At 42.3% G+C, this 19,678-nt stretch overlaps 2 protein-coding genes and 1 long non-coding RNA gene across 9 annotated transcripts in view; 2 read left to right on the top strand and 1 right to left on the bottom strand.

Moving 5' to 3' along the window:
• The window catches only part of ADA2 (adenosine deaminase 2), a 73,075-nt gene extending 61,793 nt beyond the window's left edge, over positions 1-11,282 (top strand). For 3 of the 7 annotated variants that reach the window (XM_053255462.1, XM_053255460.1, XM_053255461.1), the window contains 3 exons: positions 898-1,055; positions 5,866-6,068; positions 9,269-10,470. In XM_053255462.1, coding sequence (XP_053111437.1) covers positions 898-1,055; positions 5,866-6,068; positions 9,269-9,377 — 470 coding nt within the window. In that variant the 3' untranslated portion in view covers positions 9,378-10,470. Of the gene's footprint in view, positions 1-897; positions 1,056-5,865; positions 6,069-9,268 lie in introns of all 7 variants that reach the window. The other 4 variants (XM_053255459.1, XM_053255463.1, XM_053255464.1 and 1 more) reach the window with 3 other exon arrangements.
• On the bottom strand, positions 1,036-19,388 carry LOC128327142 (uncharacterized). The gene is made up of 4 exons (XR_008308496.1): positions 18,829-19,388; positions 8,299-8,465; positions 2,507-2,652; positions 1,036-1,348 (listed from the first exon to the last, which is right to left on the bottom strand). It is a non-coding gene; the product is annotated as an uncharacterized LOC128327142 (long non-coding RNA).
• Positions 11,455-19,678, top strand: part of HDHD5 (haloacid dehalogenase like hydrolase domain containing 5) — a 29,355-nt gene continuing 21,131 nt past the window's right edge. Inside the window, exon 1 of the mRNA XM_053255467.1 lies at positions 11,455-11,511. Within this exon, the coding sequence (XP_053111442.1) occupies positions 11,455-11,511 (57 nt within the window). The remainder of the gene's footprint in view (positions 11,512-19,678) is intronic.

The following is a 19,678-nucleotide window of genomic DNA, read 5'->3' as shown; positions in this document are numbered from 1 at the left end:
TCGATGCCAGGTGAAGACCTTTCTATTCACTTGGGCTTTTAAATACTGATTTAAAAAAATGTTTTGTATTGTATTTGTTTTGTTTATGTGTTTTTATTGTATGCTTTAATCCTCTGTTGTGAGCTGCCCAGAGAACAATTTGTTATGGGGCAGCTAACAAAGTTGTTGTTATTAATGTAGATCCTAATTAGCATACCCATTTGCTATCTTGGGCCACTAGTATTGTGCAATGCCTTGCTTTGTGTCACTATATCTGGCTATAGAGTTGTCAGAGATAAACGGGTCACCTAAACCAAGCCCTTCTATGAGGCATAACTATTCACCTCCTCAACTTTTTGTTTGTGCAATATATCCAATATTCATGTTGATAAAACAAAGTTATGATGTATTGTGATGTGTTATCGGCATTTGAGGTATGGTGGGAAGAAAAATCACTTTTAAAAAACCAATTAGTGAACATTCCTCTTCATCTGACTAGGAGTGAGTCTTGTATAATGCCTTGTAGACGGCCCAGAACTAATTCTTAGGGAATAACTTACCTGAGAGTGAGTTTGTATATATTTGGGGCCACCATAGCAACCATGTTGTGGTTATATGTTGTGATCCCAGCTGAGCAGATGCACTTTAAAAGGTGGTGATTCTCTTATAGTTAGCAGGGGGAGAGCAACTGTCCTTATCGAATACCAGCCCATCATCCCTCCAGTGCTTGTTGCTGGTGTCTTATATTTTTTTACTGTGAGTCCTTCTAGGACAGGAAACCATTTTATTTATTATTTTTCTAAGTAAACCACGTTAAGAACTTTGTTTTAAAAAATCTCTACTATAAATGTTCATGGTGGTGGTCATGGTAGTAGTAGTTGTTGTTTAATACATGTAGCAATTCTCTTTCTCACATAGTCTGGCAGGGCACCCCAGCAGATGAAGATGTGTTGGATGCTCTGCTATTCAACACTAGCCGGATTGGCCATGGATTTTCCCTTGCCAAGCATCCAGTGGCTAGGAATTTGGCTCTGAAGAGGAATATTGCTATAGAAGTCTCCCCTATTTCTAATCAGGTACTTCTCAAGTTGAAGAAGGTCCAACTCTGAACTTGCTTGGCTTTTTTAAAACCAGGGCCCTCAACCCTGAATGTAAGTAGCAGTAATAATGAGAGTGCCTCTAAACATATACAGAATTACTATCTAACTAACATGTCATCACAGTCAGGTCTTACACATCTTGGATTAGGAACTCCAGGTCAGAGGGCATGGCTCCTTGGTAGTTTTGGGTTCCAGGACTCTTCCTCTTCATTATTATGGTATGCATCCAGTAAGGTTCTATATCCTGCATGGCACAGAACTGTATCATACTATAAGGAGGAGGAGACAAGGAAGCAGAACACCTAAGTTAAGTGGCATTTGTGCAAATAGAGGAACAAAAAATAGATAATTACAATCCAAGGATAACTGCAGGCATCGTTGGATCCACCCTACCTACAAAAATCCAGATTTCATACCAGTATAGCCAAGGACATCTAGGGCAAGGAACCCTGTTACTTAATTTTGCAGTGTATTCTCTGCTTGTCGAGTCAGGCTCTTGTTCAGAGTTGATCTCTTGTGTTCGGGGATACCTGAGCTATGGAATTCCCCACCCTAGAGGCTTGCCAGACAACTTCCCAGGTAACTTTCAGAAGACTGGCAAAAATCTTCCCCTTGGGAGAGCCAACTGGTTCCTGGATTGTAGTATTAAATTAATCTCGTTTGTGATTATTTAAAAATATTTTAAAATTACAATTACATATTAGATAACATTGTGAGCTGCTTTGAAGACCTTTGTAGTAACAGGATGGGGCATACATTTAAATGAATGAAAGTTTCCTCATACAAGATCTCTTCTTGCTGTGCTCAACACACATCCCCCTCTACTTGCAAGCTCTTTTGTCAGACAGTTGCTGAGACTCAAACTTCCTTGCTCTCCAAGGCCAAGAACATAATCTAAGTTAAGCACTTTCCCTTCTCACTACATCCAACAGGAGAATTAAGCATGTTTGTAGTGCCTCTCTAGGCAAGGCCTAGGCATAAGCCTAGTCTGGCAGGAGCCCCCCAATATCAAATCCCTCCTTGTGGTGTAATGGTGTGACTTGGAGGGAAAGCATCTGCCTGCAAGTGGACTAGGCAGATGGATGGGGACTAGTATTGCTAGCATCCTAATTTCTTCTGGGATGGATCCCCAGTTACACAGGAGCGCCTTCAAGCAAGGGAAGTAGTCGCTGTTCTAGTCCCAGTGCTCTGGCAGGTGCTTCTGTTGTGGTTGGTGCAGGGGCTGAAGCCGTGATTGTCTGTACTGTTATTCAGGCAGCTGTATCCTTTATTCACCAGCCCTGTTGGGGTTCTCATGCCCTCATTCTCCCCCTCTTTCTTGCTAGACCAAGGGTGTGTGTCTTTAAATATTCCCGGTCTTGTATTAGAATATCAGTGCTTTGACACCAGCATTGCCACAATAGTTGCAGCCTGGTTTCTTTACTTACCATTTTGCAGAGTCCTGGAGAACCAGGGGCAGCACAGCTCCCCTGACTTAAAGGGACAGGGCTGTAGTTCCACTTTGCATGCTTTGCATGCACCTGCCTTGCATGCAGAAGGCCCCAGGTTCGATCCCTGGCATCTCCAGATAGAACTGGAAAAGAGGAATATTTTCATTGGAGATTTTAGTACTTTGGTACTAATGGAAGCTTCCTTCCGGGGGCTAGTAGGACTTTGAGATCACAGTGCAGTGGGAAAGCATTAAATATCTCCCCCCTGCACATACACACAGACACACAATGGCCCTAATTCCCTACCACCACCCTGCAGCTGCTCTCTCTCTCTCTCTCTCTCTCTCTCTCTCTCTCTATATATATATATATATAAATGCAGGTCCATACTTTGCATTCAATATAACATGTAGTTTTGCTCTTCCTGGGAATAAAGTCAAAGATAGTGTGTGCTGTCAAGTCGATTTCGACTCCTGGCGCCCACAGAGCCCTGTGGTTTTCTTTGGTAGAATACAGGAGGGGTTTATCATTGTCTCCTCCCAAGCGGTATGAGATGATGCTTTTTAGCATCTTCCTCTATCGCTACTGCCCAATATAGTACCAATGGGGATTTGAACCGGCAACCTTCTGTTTATTAGTCAAGCATTTCCCCACAGCGCCACTTAAGGTGATGTTCCTTGGGAATAAGGCACCCTAAACTCAGTGGAACATACAGGGTTGATTTGATTCAAATTTATTTATTTGTTGATTTGATTTGATTTGAGTTGTATACTGCCCTTCCAAAATGGCTCAGGGCGGTTAAATCAAACAAGGTAAGGTGGATGGCTACCAGGGAGAGGGCCTTTTTGGTGGTTGCACCCCGTTTATGGAATAGCCTTCCCAGTGAGCAGAGGCTTATCTAGGGAAAATAGCGCCTAGGGCAAGCACTTAAATTGTGCCCCTTTTCCAAACATCTGACACCCATCTTTCAGATAGCTTTACCAAAATAACAGCTAAAAAATACAAGTCAGGCTCATTAATCTTTTAATATTTCAAAAGCTATTTAGCAGTGGATGTAGCCAGACCAAAAAATGCTGGAAAACTACAAATTTCAGTATACTGGGGCTCATGAAATACCCCAAAACTATGTGGAGGTATACTTGGAAAACTAAACAGAAGTGTCTGTCTAATTCTCTATTATGCATTGTAGCATCGCTATTACATCAGTTTTAAAAATAAATGGAGAATTTGACTTTTCCCAGATACTCTGAAAATATTAAAGGATATGCAGAGTGAACTGTCTCACTGCTTGGAATATATTCTAGTATTTCAGAAAGACAGTTAAAATGAGAGAAAGAGAGCAAGAAACTCCCAGTGGGCCTTAATACTAAGGATTTCACACTGATTCAAAGACAAACTCACCATTAATAGCCATATTATTAAGACATCACATTTAACTCACTTATCACAAGAAGCAAAGTAAGAGCAAATGAATACAATCCTAGCTCATAAGCTTCAGCTCAGTATTCACAAGCCTTGATTCTCTGTACATAGTGCCAAACTAAATATGTGTACAGTGACTTATATTAAATTAAATTTTTTTAACCTGTAGCCCCTTCATGGGGCTTCCTAAAGGCTGGGGGGGGGTCTGCAATGGTTCTCCCTCCCCCTGCTGGTCTCTAGGGCCTCACAGGGACCATTTGAGCATGTGCGGTGGCCATTAAATTTTTTTTTTTAATGGCCTCTGAAAACAAAATGGCCACCGTGCATGCTCATATGGCCTCTGTGAGTCCTGGCATGGCCTAGGGCCTCACAGAGGCCATTTGAACATGCACAGTGGCCATTTTGTTTTTGGCAGCAATTTTTAAATTTTATTTTAGAAAATAGCGCCCCCTTCAAGTGGCGCCCGGGGCACATGCCCTGCCTGCCCTACCCTAGATACGCCCCTGCCAGTGAGGTTCGCCTGGCTTCGTCACTTTGTCCTTTTCAATGCCATGTAAAGACTTTTTGTTCACCAGGCCTTATAAATTTTGGTTTTCAGATTTGATCTGATTTTTAAGTTGTTTTGTATTTTCTTATCTTTTGTCTGTAATGATTTAATGTTATGATTGTTTTAATCCTGTTTTGAGCCAGCCAGAGAACAATTTGTTATGGGGCAGCTAACAAAGTTTTATTATTAGTAGTAATAATGATCATGATTTAAATTGCTTAACAGAATCTGTTATAATGATTTAAATAATCATTTTCTAGTAAAAGTACATTCTTGTTGTCTAATTTAACCTTAATAAATATTCAGACACAGATGCAGGTTTCATTTTTAGAGGGTAGGTACACACTATAGTAGGTATAGCCTTCTCATAATGCTGTTTCATTCAGGCAACCAGGCCTTACATTTCTTTGTTGTACTGTTTGCATTTCGCACACATACCTGTTTTACCCACAGAAATTTTATTTCACTTTTGTTTTCACTTTCTACCCCCCACCCAATCCCTTGCATTTATAACTCCTCTTATCTCAGGTTTACTCCAACCCCCCCCCCCAGATCCTCTGTTCATTTATTGACCACCTTTGTCATTGCACTTGTGGAGAGAGGAGGCGGGGAGCAAAGGCTTGACTGTGTGTGAGTGTGTGTGTGTGTGTGTCTGGCAGAACAGGATTGATCAGGTCTGTTGTCACTCATCCCCATATATTGCTTTTAACATGTTCATAGAATTAATGAGAAGATTAATATTCATGATGATATTTGACCTAAGTTTGTGTGTGTGCGTGAATTACATTAAAACCCAATTTTAATTCTAAAAAATCCATTTTTTATTTTTTAAATCTATTTTTATCAACCCTGGGAACATTAAGCATGCATAAGATCAGGCTATACATCTCTCCCATTGAGATCAATGGAATTTCAAATCTAGTGACTCGATCATGCCCAATAATTCTGAACTCTAAAGAAATGACACAATTTTCAAAAATTGTTAAGATTCTTTAAAATTTCTATACTGGTCTTTGTGCAATGTGCTGTTGCTAATTTTATCTCTCTTGAAATGCTTTGCATGTTCAGCACTTGGGTTTTCATAGAGTTCAGAATATTTTTATTGCAGCCTATGCAAACATGTGGGGAAAGCTGTATTTAACTTGGTATGATTTACTACTATGTGAACATGTATAGGACTGAGCCATACAATTGCCATGCTTTGTCTGGATTGTATATTTAGTTCACAACCCATTCTTCAAAAGTAGAAAACTAAACTTCTCAGGAATCCATATTCTCCAAAGGATTCAAAATGCTACACTCCTTAGAGTGTGGAATACTAAAAACAGAATAAATACTTTATTAAAAGTGGCAGTAACTAATCTATGTTATGCATTTCTTCTTCAAGGTCCTAATGTTGGTATCAGACCTGAGGAACCATCCTGCTGCTATCCTGATGTCAGAGGGTCACCGCATTGTTGTTAGCTCAGATGATCCATCAATGTTTGGATCAAAAGGTGTATCCTATGACTTCTACGAGATGTTTATGGGCATAGGAGGGATGAGCTCTGATCTGAGAACTTTAAAACAACTGGTACTAAACTCTCTAGAGTAAGTGTTTTGTCTCTTATGCACTGATATATGAACAGGGAGACATATACATGTGTGCACATATGGTCCAAAGTCTTGGCAACAGTGGTGATGGGGCTTGGAGTCTGGTGGATTTCTCACCCACATGAACCACTCTCTTCTTCCTTGCTTGGGTTGGAGGTAGTACAAAGTATGGACTGGAGGTCTAGATTTGAAATCAAATCTGTATATGGCCCATTCTGCTCTAGGAGACATGCAATTTCTACAAGGGCACATCTACACTTGCAACAAAGGAAACCACATTCTGTAAGCAAGGATGCATATTTTATCAGGGTAAGAAATTAAATAAATGCACAGAATGAGTAGCATCCACAGTGGCACTAATGGAAGGACTTTTTGCAATTGTGGTGCTTCTCAAAACTGCATTCTCTCTAGCAGTGGAAGAACTACCTGAATGCATGTTGCATAAGGAGTTTCCCATTTGCACATATATGGGCTTGTGTGGAGGTTGCACAAGAGGATGCCCATTTGTAAAAAGCTGCACTAGTGCAAAAACTTGTCTAAAACACAGGTGAATTTATTCATGCAGTGACTGCACTACATTCTCACACTAGCACAACAGCATTTATGTGAGCATCAAAGCTAATCTGAATGTTATTCAGTGTGTATGAATTCTAGGTGAAAGTTGAATTGCCTTGCTGTGTGAGAGTTTGGAATAACACTGGTGACAGTGTGGGGGAAAGATTTGGGAGGAAGTTAAAGGAGTTAGTTCCTCTCCTAAGGGATTGAGTGGCTGCTGGAGAACTTGATGTGTCTTGCTATAGGCAATTTTGGCTTGAATTCTAGTGCCAACAATAAATTCTGCAAAAACTTCTGCTAAAGGTCTGCATATAAAATCTATAGTCCCAGATATCCTGGAAATCCTAGTACCTAGAACATAAGTAGCTTTTCATAGACCCTTCATTCCCTACTCCAACAAAACCCAAGTATGGGAGGAGAGCTGGTGTTGTGGTAGCAAGCATGCATTGTCCCCTTTGCTAAGCAGGGTCTACCCTGGTTTGCATTTGAATGGGAGATAACATGTTAGCACTATAAAATATTCCTCTTGGGGGATGGGGCTACTCTGGGAAGAACATCTGCATGCTTGCATGCAGAAGGTTCCAAATTCCCTTCCTGGCATCTCCAAGATAGGGCTGAGAGAAACTCCTGCCTGAAACCTTGGAGAAGCGGCTGCCAGTCTGTGTAGACAATACTGAGCTAGATAGACCAATGGTCTGACTCTGTATAAGACAGCTTCTTATGTTCCTATGCGAACATGGATTATTTAAGCTAAACTAATAAGTCAAATCCTTAAAAATAACTAATATAATAAAGCACAGTCATCCCTTGAATGCCCTGAAGGATACAATTGTTTTGCCCTGACACCTAGAAGCTAACAATGATGCTGCCATGTGCCCACAGATGGCTGGGGGTGGTGGTATTGCTTAAACAGGATGTCACCACAGAGAAGGCCTTGTCTCTGGCCATTACCCTCCAAACCTCTGCAGATGGAGATACCCAGAAAACGCCTTCCAAAAATGTTATTAAAGGGTAGACAAATTCATGTGGGAGAAGACATTCCTTCAGATACACTGGTCTGAGGCTATTAAGCTCCATAGATTAGTTTATCACCAAAATTCCAGGGTACTGAATATTTCGGTATGTAGTGTAATGTTAATAAAGGTGAAGGGCCATAGCTTGTGGTAGAGCACATGCTTTCCATACAGAGGGCCCCAGGTTCAATCCCTGGCATCTCCAGTTAAAGGATCTGATAGCATATGATGGAAAGACCCCTATCCTGCAGAGCCCTTGCCAGTCAACAGCAGATAATATAGGGACAGGTGGACCAGTGTTGTGTCATATTCATATTCCTTAGAAGCAAGTCCTACTGAAGAAAGTACGACTGACTTCTGAATGTTGTTAAAATTTAGATCCCACTTTTCAGCCATCAGGCCCTCAAACTGGCTTACATTTCCAAATGCAATTTTAATTATTGTGTATGTCTGTCCTCCCCATCTCCAGTACCTTTGCTCTCCTTAAGGGGTACTGCTATGCTGTAGCCGATCCCTCCCTATCTTACAACTTTCTCTCCCCTGCCAATCAAAGAAAACCCTCCCCATTGTCCTGTCTGCTCCCCAAGCACTATCTCTAAATAATTGCATATACCAGATAGGTCTACAACCCTGGGCATCAGTTTGAAGGCTATGGTTACCTGGGTCTGCAAAGCTCTTATGTTCTGGGATCAATGCAGGGAGGAGCTAGGTGAGACGTCTTCCACTTGTCGATAGGCATTTCTTTTCATTTTTATCCTATCCTTGGAACTCAGGATATGGTCCCCATCTCCATTTTCCTTACAGCAACCCTGTAAAGTAGGTTAGGCTGAGAGAGAGCGAGAGATACCAGCTTAAGATCACGCAATGAGTTTCATGGCTGAATGGGGATTTGAGCAAGGGTCTCCCAAATCCTAGCTGAATACTCTAATCCAGGGGTGTCAAACTGAGGCCCTCCAGCTGTTGCTGGCCTACAACTCCCATCATCCCTGGCTACTGGCCATGGTGACTAGGGATGATGGGAGTTGTAGGCCAACAACAGCTGGAGGGCCACAGTTTGACACCCCTGCTCTAACCAATACACCTTGTTGGCTGGATGGTGTGCTCTTTACTCCCTTCTTCCTGGAGCTAGAGTAAATATAATGCACAAGAACAAGCTGGGTAGCTACATTCAAAAGCATCCTTACCTAGTAGTAAATCTCATGAACTCAACGGAGCTTACTTCCTAGGCTGCACATATACATTATTATTATTATTTTTAAATTATTATTATTTTTACATTTATATCCCGCTCTTCCTCCAAGGAGCCCAGAGCGGTGTACTACATACTTGAGTTTCTCCTCACAACAACCTTGTGAAGTAGGTTAGGCTGAGAGAGAAGTGACTGGCCCAGAGTCACCCAGCAAATCTCATGGCTGAATGGGGATTTGAACTCAGGTCTCCCTGGTCCTAGTCCAGCACTCTAACCACTACACTACGCTGGCTCTGTGGTGTACACTACATCCAGTGTTGCACTACATCCAGTGTAACATAAGAGGAAGAAGTGTTTCCTGCCTGTATCTGTCTCTTAACCTTATAAGCAACTCTTCCTAAGCCTTCCTTCTCTGACCTAGACTCTTTCTTCTTACACAGATGCAGTGCCATGCTGCCAGATGAGAAAGCCAAGGCAATGCAGATCTGGCAGGAAAAGTGGAACCAGTTCATCTCTCTGATCTCCAACACTCTTCTAGCTAGCTGTTAGAAGGAAGAGGCCCTTGTCTCTTGAGCCTGCAGCAAGTAGTAGTTAGCGGCATAGCAGGAATCCTTTGCCTTGTCCCAGAACTATGGTCTTGGTATTTCGATCAGGTACTTTGGCTCATTACTAACAGCAAAGCAGTCCTCTTGTCCTCTGTATGCTTCAGTACATGAGCAAAGTGTCCTCTTAATTATACTGCAAATGATAAAAGGTTGAATTCAAAATGCACTACTTAAAGGTGGAACTAGAAGTGCTTGAACTCCCTTGGCGTTTGCAGCCCTGCCTCTTTCTCTTCACCTGAGGATACTTAACACAGGTTAGGTACCTTAGCCCCAATGATTCAATGTCTGTGGTGATGTTGCCTTATAAAATGTGCCATAGCAGCTTGCATAAGACACACCGGTGCCCCTCCCCACAAGACATGGAATGTTCTTTTTAAAAATAATCCACATACCAGAGATATCACCCAATTTAAATAAATTAAGTTTTGATTAAATTTGCATACACACTCATGAGAGGCCCTTTCATGGGAGTGTGAGCCCACTGGGCTGCAAGCTGCTTGCAGCTTTGAAGGAGGCCATGGGGGAACTCCTGCTTGGATCCAAACTACTCATTCATGGCAATGCAAGCTAAAGAGCTGTGCTTCCAACCAAATGTATCTTAAAAGGTACTCATGTCAGAGTGTAATTCCAATTGGAACCATGGTGTTGTATGGAGAGTAGGCAAACTTTCCTCTTGCATCATTTCCCCATAGAAGACTATTAGAAGTCTCCCCCAATCCCAAAGCAGCTATTTGAGAAAATAGCTGCTTCCGAGACAAATCATTGGTTCAAGGGGTGGATGATTTTAATGGGAAAATGGCACAAGGGGAAAAAAGTTAACCTTTCTCCTCTCTGTATGCTGTTATCTCAACTAGGACTGCCCTGCCAAGGCTGTTTTTGAGAAGAGGCATTTCCAGTTGGAAACATGCCTTCCAATTAATGTGTGGTTTGGCCTTTAAAAAGCCATCACTTGACCCAACTGATCTAAAACAGCATTTCCCAGCCAGTATGCCACCACACCACACTAGCGTGCCACAGGACACTGGTCAGTGCACCATGCTGACTTGACCCATAATGCACCAGGAAAGATGCATCCCTCATGCTGCATAAGGGTGAGTCAGCTCCAAAAGTGGACAGTCCAAATCCTCTGGTTTTGGAGCTGTCTTGCTCCCTGAGGGTGACTTTTTAAACTGTTAACCGCATTAGTTTTGTGTTTGTTTTCATTGAATTGGTTTTTATCTGCCCTGGGATCTTAGGATGAAAGGTGGTATATAAATATAAAATAAATAAGTTTGTGCCAGCAGCAATGCATGTTGATGGGCTGGAAGAGGAAGGAAGAGAAAATAAATTCGTATCATGCAGCAGCTTTGCTGCCACACAGAAAGCATTACTGTGGTGGTGGTAGGATTAACAGAAGTGTGCCTTGGGATGAAAAAGGTTGTGAAACACCAATCTAAACAACTGCTGTGTTTCACATCTTTTGGGGGGCTACATATTTGTATATGTGGTGCTGAACCAGCCTCAAATTTTCTTGATTGAAACAGATTGTGTAGATCTTTTCATTCTGGTTTCCAGCCTGATTGTAGGACTGAAAATGCCTTGGTTTAAATCGCTAGCTGGGATGGGCTCAGGAGGCCCTGTTTGGAGATATCTTCCTGGTGGACAGTTCTCAGGTGTGCTGGGAGAACTGCTGCTCTGCCTGCGTGGCCTTTTGCATATGTCACTGTGAATACACTTATTAGCTAAAATCTTAAGCACACTATACTGAAATGGATATAATCTTCAAACTTTGCTAATGAAAACTCAATCTCTTTGAAGTAATAAAGATATTACAAATTCATGTTTGTGGTGTTTGTCTGCAAACTGACAATGAAATAGCACTGAAACTATTCCCCCTCCCCAGGAAACAGCACTATGTATTAGTCATTGTGATATCTGTAATGCCCAGTGATTATTACACAAATAATCCCCTTTTAAAAATCATTTTCTTACAGCCAATCAAAATGTGGTATGCAAATTAGTCATGGAGGGTAGGAGGGAGGATGATTGATTTCACCTGTCAAAATAGCATGGATGGGGAGAGTGAATTAGACCATAAGGTAAGATGACACAACTTCAGTACCAGTAAGGAATGGACATGGAACTGGTAGACAGAGCCGGGAATTAGGCTGAAAATATAGTGGATTAGACCAGGTGAACTGGAGATACTTTTTGTTTTAGATCTGGTCCTGAAGTGCTGTTTAAGTGTATGACCTAATATAATCTCAAACCCTCTTAAGGCAAGAAATAACCAAAATGTGTCACTGCAAGCATTCAAGAAAATAGCTATCCACACTTTCTGTTGAAGATAAGAAAAGCCCTAATAGATCAGATCATGTCCACTGAGTCCAACATTCTACTACAAATATGTATATACTACTTTGCAACAAAAGTACCCAAAGCAGTTTACATAGGAAAATGAATGAATAAATAAATAAGATGGTTCCCTATCCTCAAAGGACTCATAAGGTGAAAACCAGCAAGAGCCACTGGAGAGATGCCGTGCTGGGGTTGGATATGGACAGTTACTCTCCCCTTGCTAAAAAGAAGAGAATCACCACTTTAAAAGGTGCCTCTTTGCTCTTTAGCAGGGGTTAAGGCAGAAGCTAGGCAGATGCCTCTGAGCAGCTCACCAAGAGGCATAAAGATGCAGGCCTTCCTAAGGGCAGCCCTTCCATGAGGCAGAGTGGGGCAGTTACCCCAGGTGTGAGGAAAGCTGCGGCGGGGAGGGGGTTAGCAACTGCCCCTCACCATGGGTGCCACCTCATGGGCCTGGATGCTGCCACCAACATTTCTCACTCCACTTTGGCATGCTGTTCATTTTGATCTCACCCCACTGGGGCCCCTCTATGCCACCTCCCCACCAATATGATCTAGGAATATCCCATACCACTGTCTGCCTTAGTGGCATAGTCTGAATGTGCTTATGTGCCCCAGCAGGATGGTCTGAGAATGCTAAGCACCTGCCTACAGATTGCCATAGGAAGCAAAATATCTTGAACCGTCCCTGACCTTTTCCCTGTTATTCTTCCCCAGCATTTTTTAATAATCACAGTTACACTTCCTCTAAACATGAAGGTTCCATTTAGCTGCCATGGTTAATAGCCATTGATTCTATGACCTGTCTCCCATGAACTTGCCTTAATTGTTTTTTTAAGCCATCCAAGCTAGTAGTCATCACCACATTTTGTGTCTGTGTAAATTTCAGAAGTTACTTGCACATTATGACTAAGGAGCAAGCTGATTTAAAGGGAGCAAAAGAGAAGCAGAGTTAGAGGGGCCCAAAACGTGTACTGTTTTAAAACAATACACATTTTCCCCAGGGGGAAAGCCTGGAAAAGTTGCAGACTAAAACCAAAACAGCCAGACTGCTTTCAAAAGCCGGCTTTTACTTCCTTCAAGCTCTCCACCATATCCGAGGAAACCAGTTACCTGAGTGGGGATTGTGACTCAACACAGCAGTCCCTAAGCCTGGCTTTCCAGATGTTGTTCAGCTCCCATCATACCCAGCCACAATCAGCTGTTGTGGCCGGGGATGAGGGATGTTGTAGTCCACAACATCTGGGGACTCAAGATTGGGAAACCCTGATGTAATAAGGTCTTAAACAGAATCCTGTTGCAATGGGAACAACACTGTCAGGCCTGTTGAGTCCTACCAAGTGGGAGGGCTGGGTGTTTGAAGGTTTTTTTTTTTTTTTGCCATTCAGACATTGCAAGAGAAATTTAAAAAGTGGGAGGGGCAGCCTAGGACATGCCCCTTTCTGCTTTTCAGTGGCTTGATTGCTACCAGTTTGTTTCCAGGTCCAATTCAAGGTGCTGGTTTTAACCTTTAAAGCCTTTAACAGTTTGGGCCCGGGATACCTGAGGGACCGCCTGCTCCCAAGGATTGCTGCCCACTTGACGAGGTCATCTGAGGGGCCTCTGCTCTGAGTGCTGACAATGAGGGAGGCTCGGTTGTTGTGCACGCAGGACAGGGCCTTCTCTGTTGCTGCTCCCAGACTCTGGAATGCTCTCCCAGTGGCTATTCGCTCCTTGGTCCCCATCACAGCTTTTAGAAAGCATGTTAAATCCTGGCTTTTTGCCCAGGCTTTTATGATTGCTCTGCTGCTGCTCTTTGTATTTTGTACTGTTTTTATGCTTGTGTGTTAAATTTTTAATCAGATTTGTTTTATATTTTTAGCATAATATTTTAATTGTGTCTTTTTAATAATCTTGTTTTTAAATTTTGCTGTAAACCGCCTTGGGATGGTTTTAATGAAAGGCGGTATATACATTTAACAATATAAATAAATAAATTGCCAAGAGTTCACAAGAATGAACTTTGTCACCGAGTATTAATATGAATGGAAGCTCCTCTTCTGGTCTTGTCTGGTAATGAGTGAATGGTTATACGAAGGCTATGCCAGCCCTTCTGAAACTGCATGTTGCACTAAGCTAGTGGCGCCAGTCCAGCCCTAATTGTGGGCAATTAGTCACACAGAACAACTGATGGCCCTGGAAGTGAATCCGCTTTCCCATCTGTATCAAAAGACACATCCAGCCAGTTCAGCTGAGCATTGTGATGTGGATGGAGCATACATCCAGGTGCATATCCACATTGGCAACACATGCAAGCAGCTGCTTAAAGTAAAGTATGCTGTCAAGTCGATTTCAACTCCTGGTGCCCATAGAGCCCTGTGGTTTTCCTTTGGTAGAATACAAGAGGGGTTTACCATTGCCTCCTCCCACGCAGTATGAGATGATGCTTTAAAATATCTTCCTATATTGCTGCTGCCCGATACAGTACCAGTGGGGATTCGAACCAGTAACCTTCTGCTTGTTAGTCAAGCATTTCCTCACTGTGCCACTTAAGGTGACAAGCAGCTGCTTATGTGTGCTGTTTTCTCTTGTTGAATTGAGGGTTTGTGTGGCAACTGAAACACGAGAGAGGAAATTGAGCAGAAAGCACTGACTCCTCTTTCTGTGTCATCCTATTGGGATCATGAAAACTGATGCATTATTTCATGCCTGCCAAGGATTTCGGAACATTCTTGAGTAGAACAGGTGTCCTTAGTCTTTAAAGCACTGTAGAACACACACTGGCTGACAGCCTGACTAAGAGAGGATATAGCAGGAGGCTGCTCTTAATGCAATTAGAGGCTTCCCAAGCAGCAGACCATGCTATGGAAAGTGTCTCCACTCCTAGAGCGTGCAAGTGGGGATGAGTGATTTTTGCCGATTTCCCTTTCCTTCAGAAGTGCTCTGTGCCTTCAAAAAATATGTCCCTGAAGGCTGTGCCACTCTCCAAGATATATTTTTGGAAGGCTCTTCCAAAGGCAGGGGAAATCAGCAAAAATCACTCGCCCCCATTTGCACTCTCTAGTAGTGGGGATGCTTTCCACAGCATGGATGTGACCTCCTGGCTCATCCATGTTGTGTTAGTCAGGATGTCAGCCACTGTTAAGTAAACCTGGAGAGTCAAAAATGGCCCTCTGCAAAAGGCCAGTTCATATGAACCATTAGATGCTGCTTCTGTGTAGTCAGGCTCTCAGGCTATAATTTTAGCATCTGTAGCTGGAAACTAAGTGGATTGGTTGGATTACATGTTCAACTCCTTCCACGCCTCTCCATTGTGGTTGGTCCTTAACAATGGCATGAGAAGTAACCACATTATCCATCGAACTCATGTGGTTCGCAGCTAGAGACATTATTAACACAGCATGAGAATCCAACCATGCAGAACAGGCAGCTGCACCAGAGTGGTATGAACAGTGTTGTTTCCTTCAGACTTTTTTCAATAATGTTTTATGCTCCTCACTATTCCTGTCACCTCAAGCTACTTTTATCCCTGCCAATCCCTAATGTTAAGAGCTTAGTAGGGTTGAGAGTTATATTGCCAGATATACCTGCAGGATTTTTTTCAGCCATATTGGTATTAAGTCACTCTACAGAGTGGTCACCTGACTGCATCTCCTGAAAATAGTCAAGAGAACAATACTTTGCCTCATTGGGTCAGCTTATTTTTGAAAATAAATAAATACAATCTCCTTTCCCCAGCATTATGGGGAGGCTGTTCTGTGATCAGGTACAGAATGCCCATGATTTGTGTGAGCTCCTCCAAATGCAATCACTCTGCAGAGAATGATGCTTCTTCTCTCAATGGCCCCGACCTCCATTACCGAGAAGGCTGAACTCCACATTAGTCATGTGGAGTAATGGGAATGAAATCAGCCTGACCCTGCCAGTAGAGTGTGAGCATCCTCCCCCTCTCCTGCTTCTCCAGACATCAAAGGAACCATTTCAGCTCAGCATTTAGGTGCCTTAGAGGAGAGCTACCCCATGCCAATTCCATTTCTTTTTATTGATGTGATCCATGGGCAGTAAACGCTCAAGACAGTATGTGCCAAATTGAATGTTTCTCTAACAACATTGAAAATGGGGCAACTTGATGGGGTTACCAACTCTTGTGATGGTCCTAATCATGCAGTCTCCTCTAGTTTTAAGACCTGAAGTTGTGATGATCATGGTACTGTTAAAAGCTTATCTCCCCCCGCACCCACCCACCCCGGCAAATAAAACTAGTAAATTGTGTGACCATCTATGTGTCCAAAAAGATCTGGCATCAAATGACAAATAGAACTAAACTGGTGTACCTCCCCCCTTTCCTCTTTTAGTTTAAGGATCAAGCTTTTCCATTAATGTGTATAGATGTTTACCCTTGATTTGTAATGTACAGATTGGAGATGGCAAGACTTTAGATAAGAGGTTATTCTGCTTAGACTTTTTTTATAATTTTAAAAATCATGGTATCTGTCTACAGTGAAAATGAAAACTCAGGGCATGATCCAGCCAAAGTCAAGCATTTTGAAGTTCTGTTGATTTCAGTGGTAAAGTTAAACACGTGGTTAAATTGGGTTCACAAATGTGGGTCCCCAGATATTGATGGACTACTATTGATGTGGGTCCCCAGATATTGATGGATAATTCCCATTATCCCCAGCCACAATGGCTTTGACCATTTGTAGTTCAACATCCGGCTTAAATACCTAAAATTGGTGGGATTTAAATGGGCCTGGATTGTATTCCTAGTTTATGTTTTGCTTTGAAAAAACTGTCAGCAAGCAACATTTCTTATAAACAGCTTCCTGTTTTGGAAAGAAAAAACCCCATATCCATTTAAACAGATATCCAATTTTAAAAAATGAATGAATTTAAAACATGAATGCCAGTTAGCAAGTAATGTTTTAAATTGGCGTGGGGGTGAGGATGCCTCTAAGATTTAGGTCCTGTAGCTAGTTTGCTTTTCCACTTCTCAGAAATACAACTTAAGATGTTATCAAAAGGCTATATTAAATTAACATGGGAAGTAAATAGAAATTGGTTATGGAATTGGTACTTTCTGCCTTTTCTTCTTTTTTTGATTTCCACTAGGAGTATTTGCAGAGTTTCACATCAGTATCAGTACACTTGTTGTTTTGCTGTAGTACAAAGGTGACCTCTTCTGGTAGTTAAAAAAAACCCCACTGAGGCTGAATGTCTGAGAAGTTATTTAATTGAGAATCTGGTAGAAGTTATTATTACTAATATGTTATTGAAGTAGTGTCCTCTATGTGCATGGTGCTTTACAAAGAATTAAGATATAGGTCCCTGCCCCAAGGAGCTCACAAACTAAAGTCAGCATTGTTAAGACTACAGAGGAAAGGGAGGAAATTTATTTAAAACATTGCTGTGCTGGAGGCTGGAATAAACTGGAGAAAGATACGAGATTATTTCATTTACCCATACTTAGGCTTACTTTCAACAGAGTAAATATGGTGAGTATGGTGAGTGCTGTCTAACAGAAGTATGGTGAGTGCTGTCTAACAGAATGTATGCACACTAGGTCACTGTTGGAATAAAAACATAGTTACTTCAGACATGATGCATGTGATGGCAAACCTGTGTTGCCCCCATGTGAATGCACATGGGGCTGTAGTCAATCCTGGCTACATAGCATATCGTGAATTAAAAAAAAATGTCTAAACAGGTTTTTGCTGTGTTCCATTTTAAAGTGTAAATATGAAACATTTTACCCCAAACTTCAATGTCTGTAACAATCCTTAAATCTTTTTCAAATGAGTCTACTGACCAGCCTTGTCCCAACATTTCATTTATTTATTTAAAATATTTATATTGCACTCCTCCAACACGCTGCTGTTTGGGGCAGCTCACAAAACAGTAGATTATAGTTTTAAAAATAAAAATAGTCAGCTTAGCAATATAAATTGGGCTAAAAAACAGCTAAAAAAAATGAAACCAAATTAACATCAAGTTTAAAACCCAGCAGATGCAAACAAATAAAAACACAAAAAAAGATAGTCTTCAAAGACTTTTAAAGAATCCTAAGAGCAGGAGCCCAGCAAAGTTCTTCCAGGGGGCATAGCCAAGGGGGTCACAACTGAAAAGGCCCTGTCCTTAGGGGGCAGTGAGGAGGGCCTGTGCCTGAAGGCAAGGAAATGGTATCTCAGGGCAATATGAAACTACCTATCATCAAGGCCTCCCACATCAAATTTTATTTTGTCTCCACTGGACCATACCAGAGCTTGAGCTTAGTTAAAATGAGAAGAGAAGCAAGATGAAAGAAGTCCAACTATAGGCAGCTGGTTCAAAAATGAACTTAAGGTATATATGCAGGTTGCATTTTGGAAAGGAGTTCTAATTGTGAGAAGAAAGGAGAAGAGCTGGTTTAAAAAAACGCTATTGGATTTGTAGCTTATTCATATTATAGAGTATTAGTTGTGATGGTGACCTGTGTTTCACATAGAAACAACAGAGCAGTTAAGGAGAGAGAGAGCATGCCCTCAACTCCTGCCTGTAGGCTTCCAGCAATAGCAATAGCACTTACATTTATATACCGCTCTATAGCTGGAATCTCTCTAAGCGGTTTACAATGATTTAGCATATTGCCCCCCAACATTCTGGGTACTCATTTTACCGACCTTGGAAGGATGGAAGGGATGGACGGCTGAGTCAACCTTGAGCCCCTCGTCAGGATTGAACTTGTAACCTTCTGGTTACAGGGCGGCAGTTTTACCACTGCACCACCAGGGGCTCGTTAGCATCTGGTGGGCCACTGTGTGAAACAGGAACAGGATGCTGGACTAAACGGGCCTTGGGCCTGATCCAGCAAGGCTGTTATGTTCTTGATGCGGGGGCACCTTTCCCCAAAGAATCGGGACTGCTAACTCATCTTTATTCAGTCAACATCTTAGGCTGTAGCAACAGATAGCAGTGGTTTCCTGAGCATACCTTTACTTGCATAGGTATGTGTTTTAATTTCTCAGAAAGCTAAGATGTGGTTTAACAGCCATCATATTTTACCCACCCTCTTAGCTATCCTATCCTCCCACCCCACTTACCTTCCAATAACAGCTCTATGGGGAAGGCTGTCAGTGATGAAAAAAGGCATTCATGCTGTTCACTTGCCAACAAGTCTGCAAAGAACAGAGCAAAGCAATCCCAGCTTCACGCCCCTAAGGGCAAATTTGTATGTCATAAGGACGTAGGAAACTGCCATATACTGAGTCAGACCATTGGTCTATCTAGCTCAGTATTGTCTTCACAGACTGGCAGCAGCTTCTCCAAAGTTGCAGGCAGGAATCTCTCTCAGCCCTATCTTGGAGAAACCAGGGAGGGAACTTGGAACCTTCTGCTCTTCTTCATCCCCTGAGGGGAATATCTTGCAGTGCTCACACATCCAAGTCTCCCATTCATATACAACCAAGGCAGACCCGGCTTAGCTATGGGGACAAGTCATGCTTGCTACCACAAGACCAGCTGCTCTCACCGCCGCCCATTGGTCTTCCGGGAAACAGAACTCATGCGTTTGCTGTGCACATAGGTGTGCCTCAACTATTTACAAACCGCGCAAAGCGGGAGCGTTTGCATTCTGGGCGATGTAGTTTTGAACAGGCCAGCGAGCTCCGTCCATCAGGAAAAGGAGATGGAACTACAGCGACCACAATGCCCCGGGTTGCAGAATTGTATTCTATGGAAACTAGGAACGCATTAAACCTAGCAGATCTGTTGTATTATAAACGTTCCTACTTCAGACGAAATGGGCTCCAGTCCATGAAAACTTGTAGCACAATAAATGTTAGTGTTTAAGCGCCATTAGGCGTTTTTGTTGCAACTCTTCCACGTGTGCGTTGCAAGCATTTGCAATTCCTTCGCTGCCTTACATGGATTTATTTCAATTTCATTTCCGGG

This window comes from Hemicordylus capensis, chromosome 5, assembly GCF_027244095.1.
Source record: "Hemicordylus capensis ecotype Gifberg chromosome 5, rHemCap1.1.pri, whole genome shotgun sequence".
Taxonomy (NCBI): domain Eukaryota; kingdom Metazoa; phylum Chordata; class Lepidosauria; order Squamata; family Cordylidae; genus Hemicordylus; species Hemicordylus capensis.
Note: the sequence above shows the minus strand (reverse complement) of the source record. Positions and strands in the feature narration are given on the sequence as shown.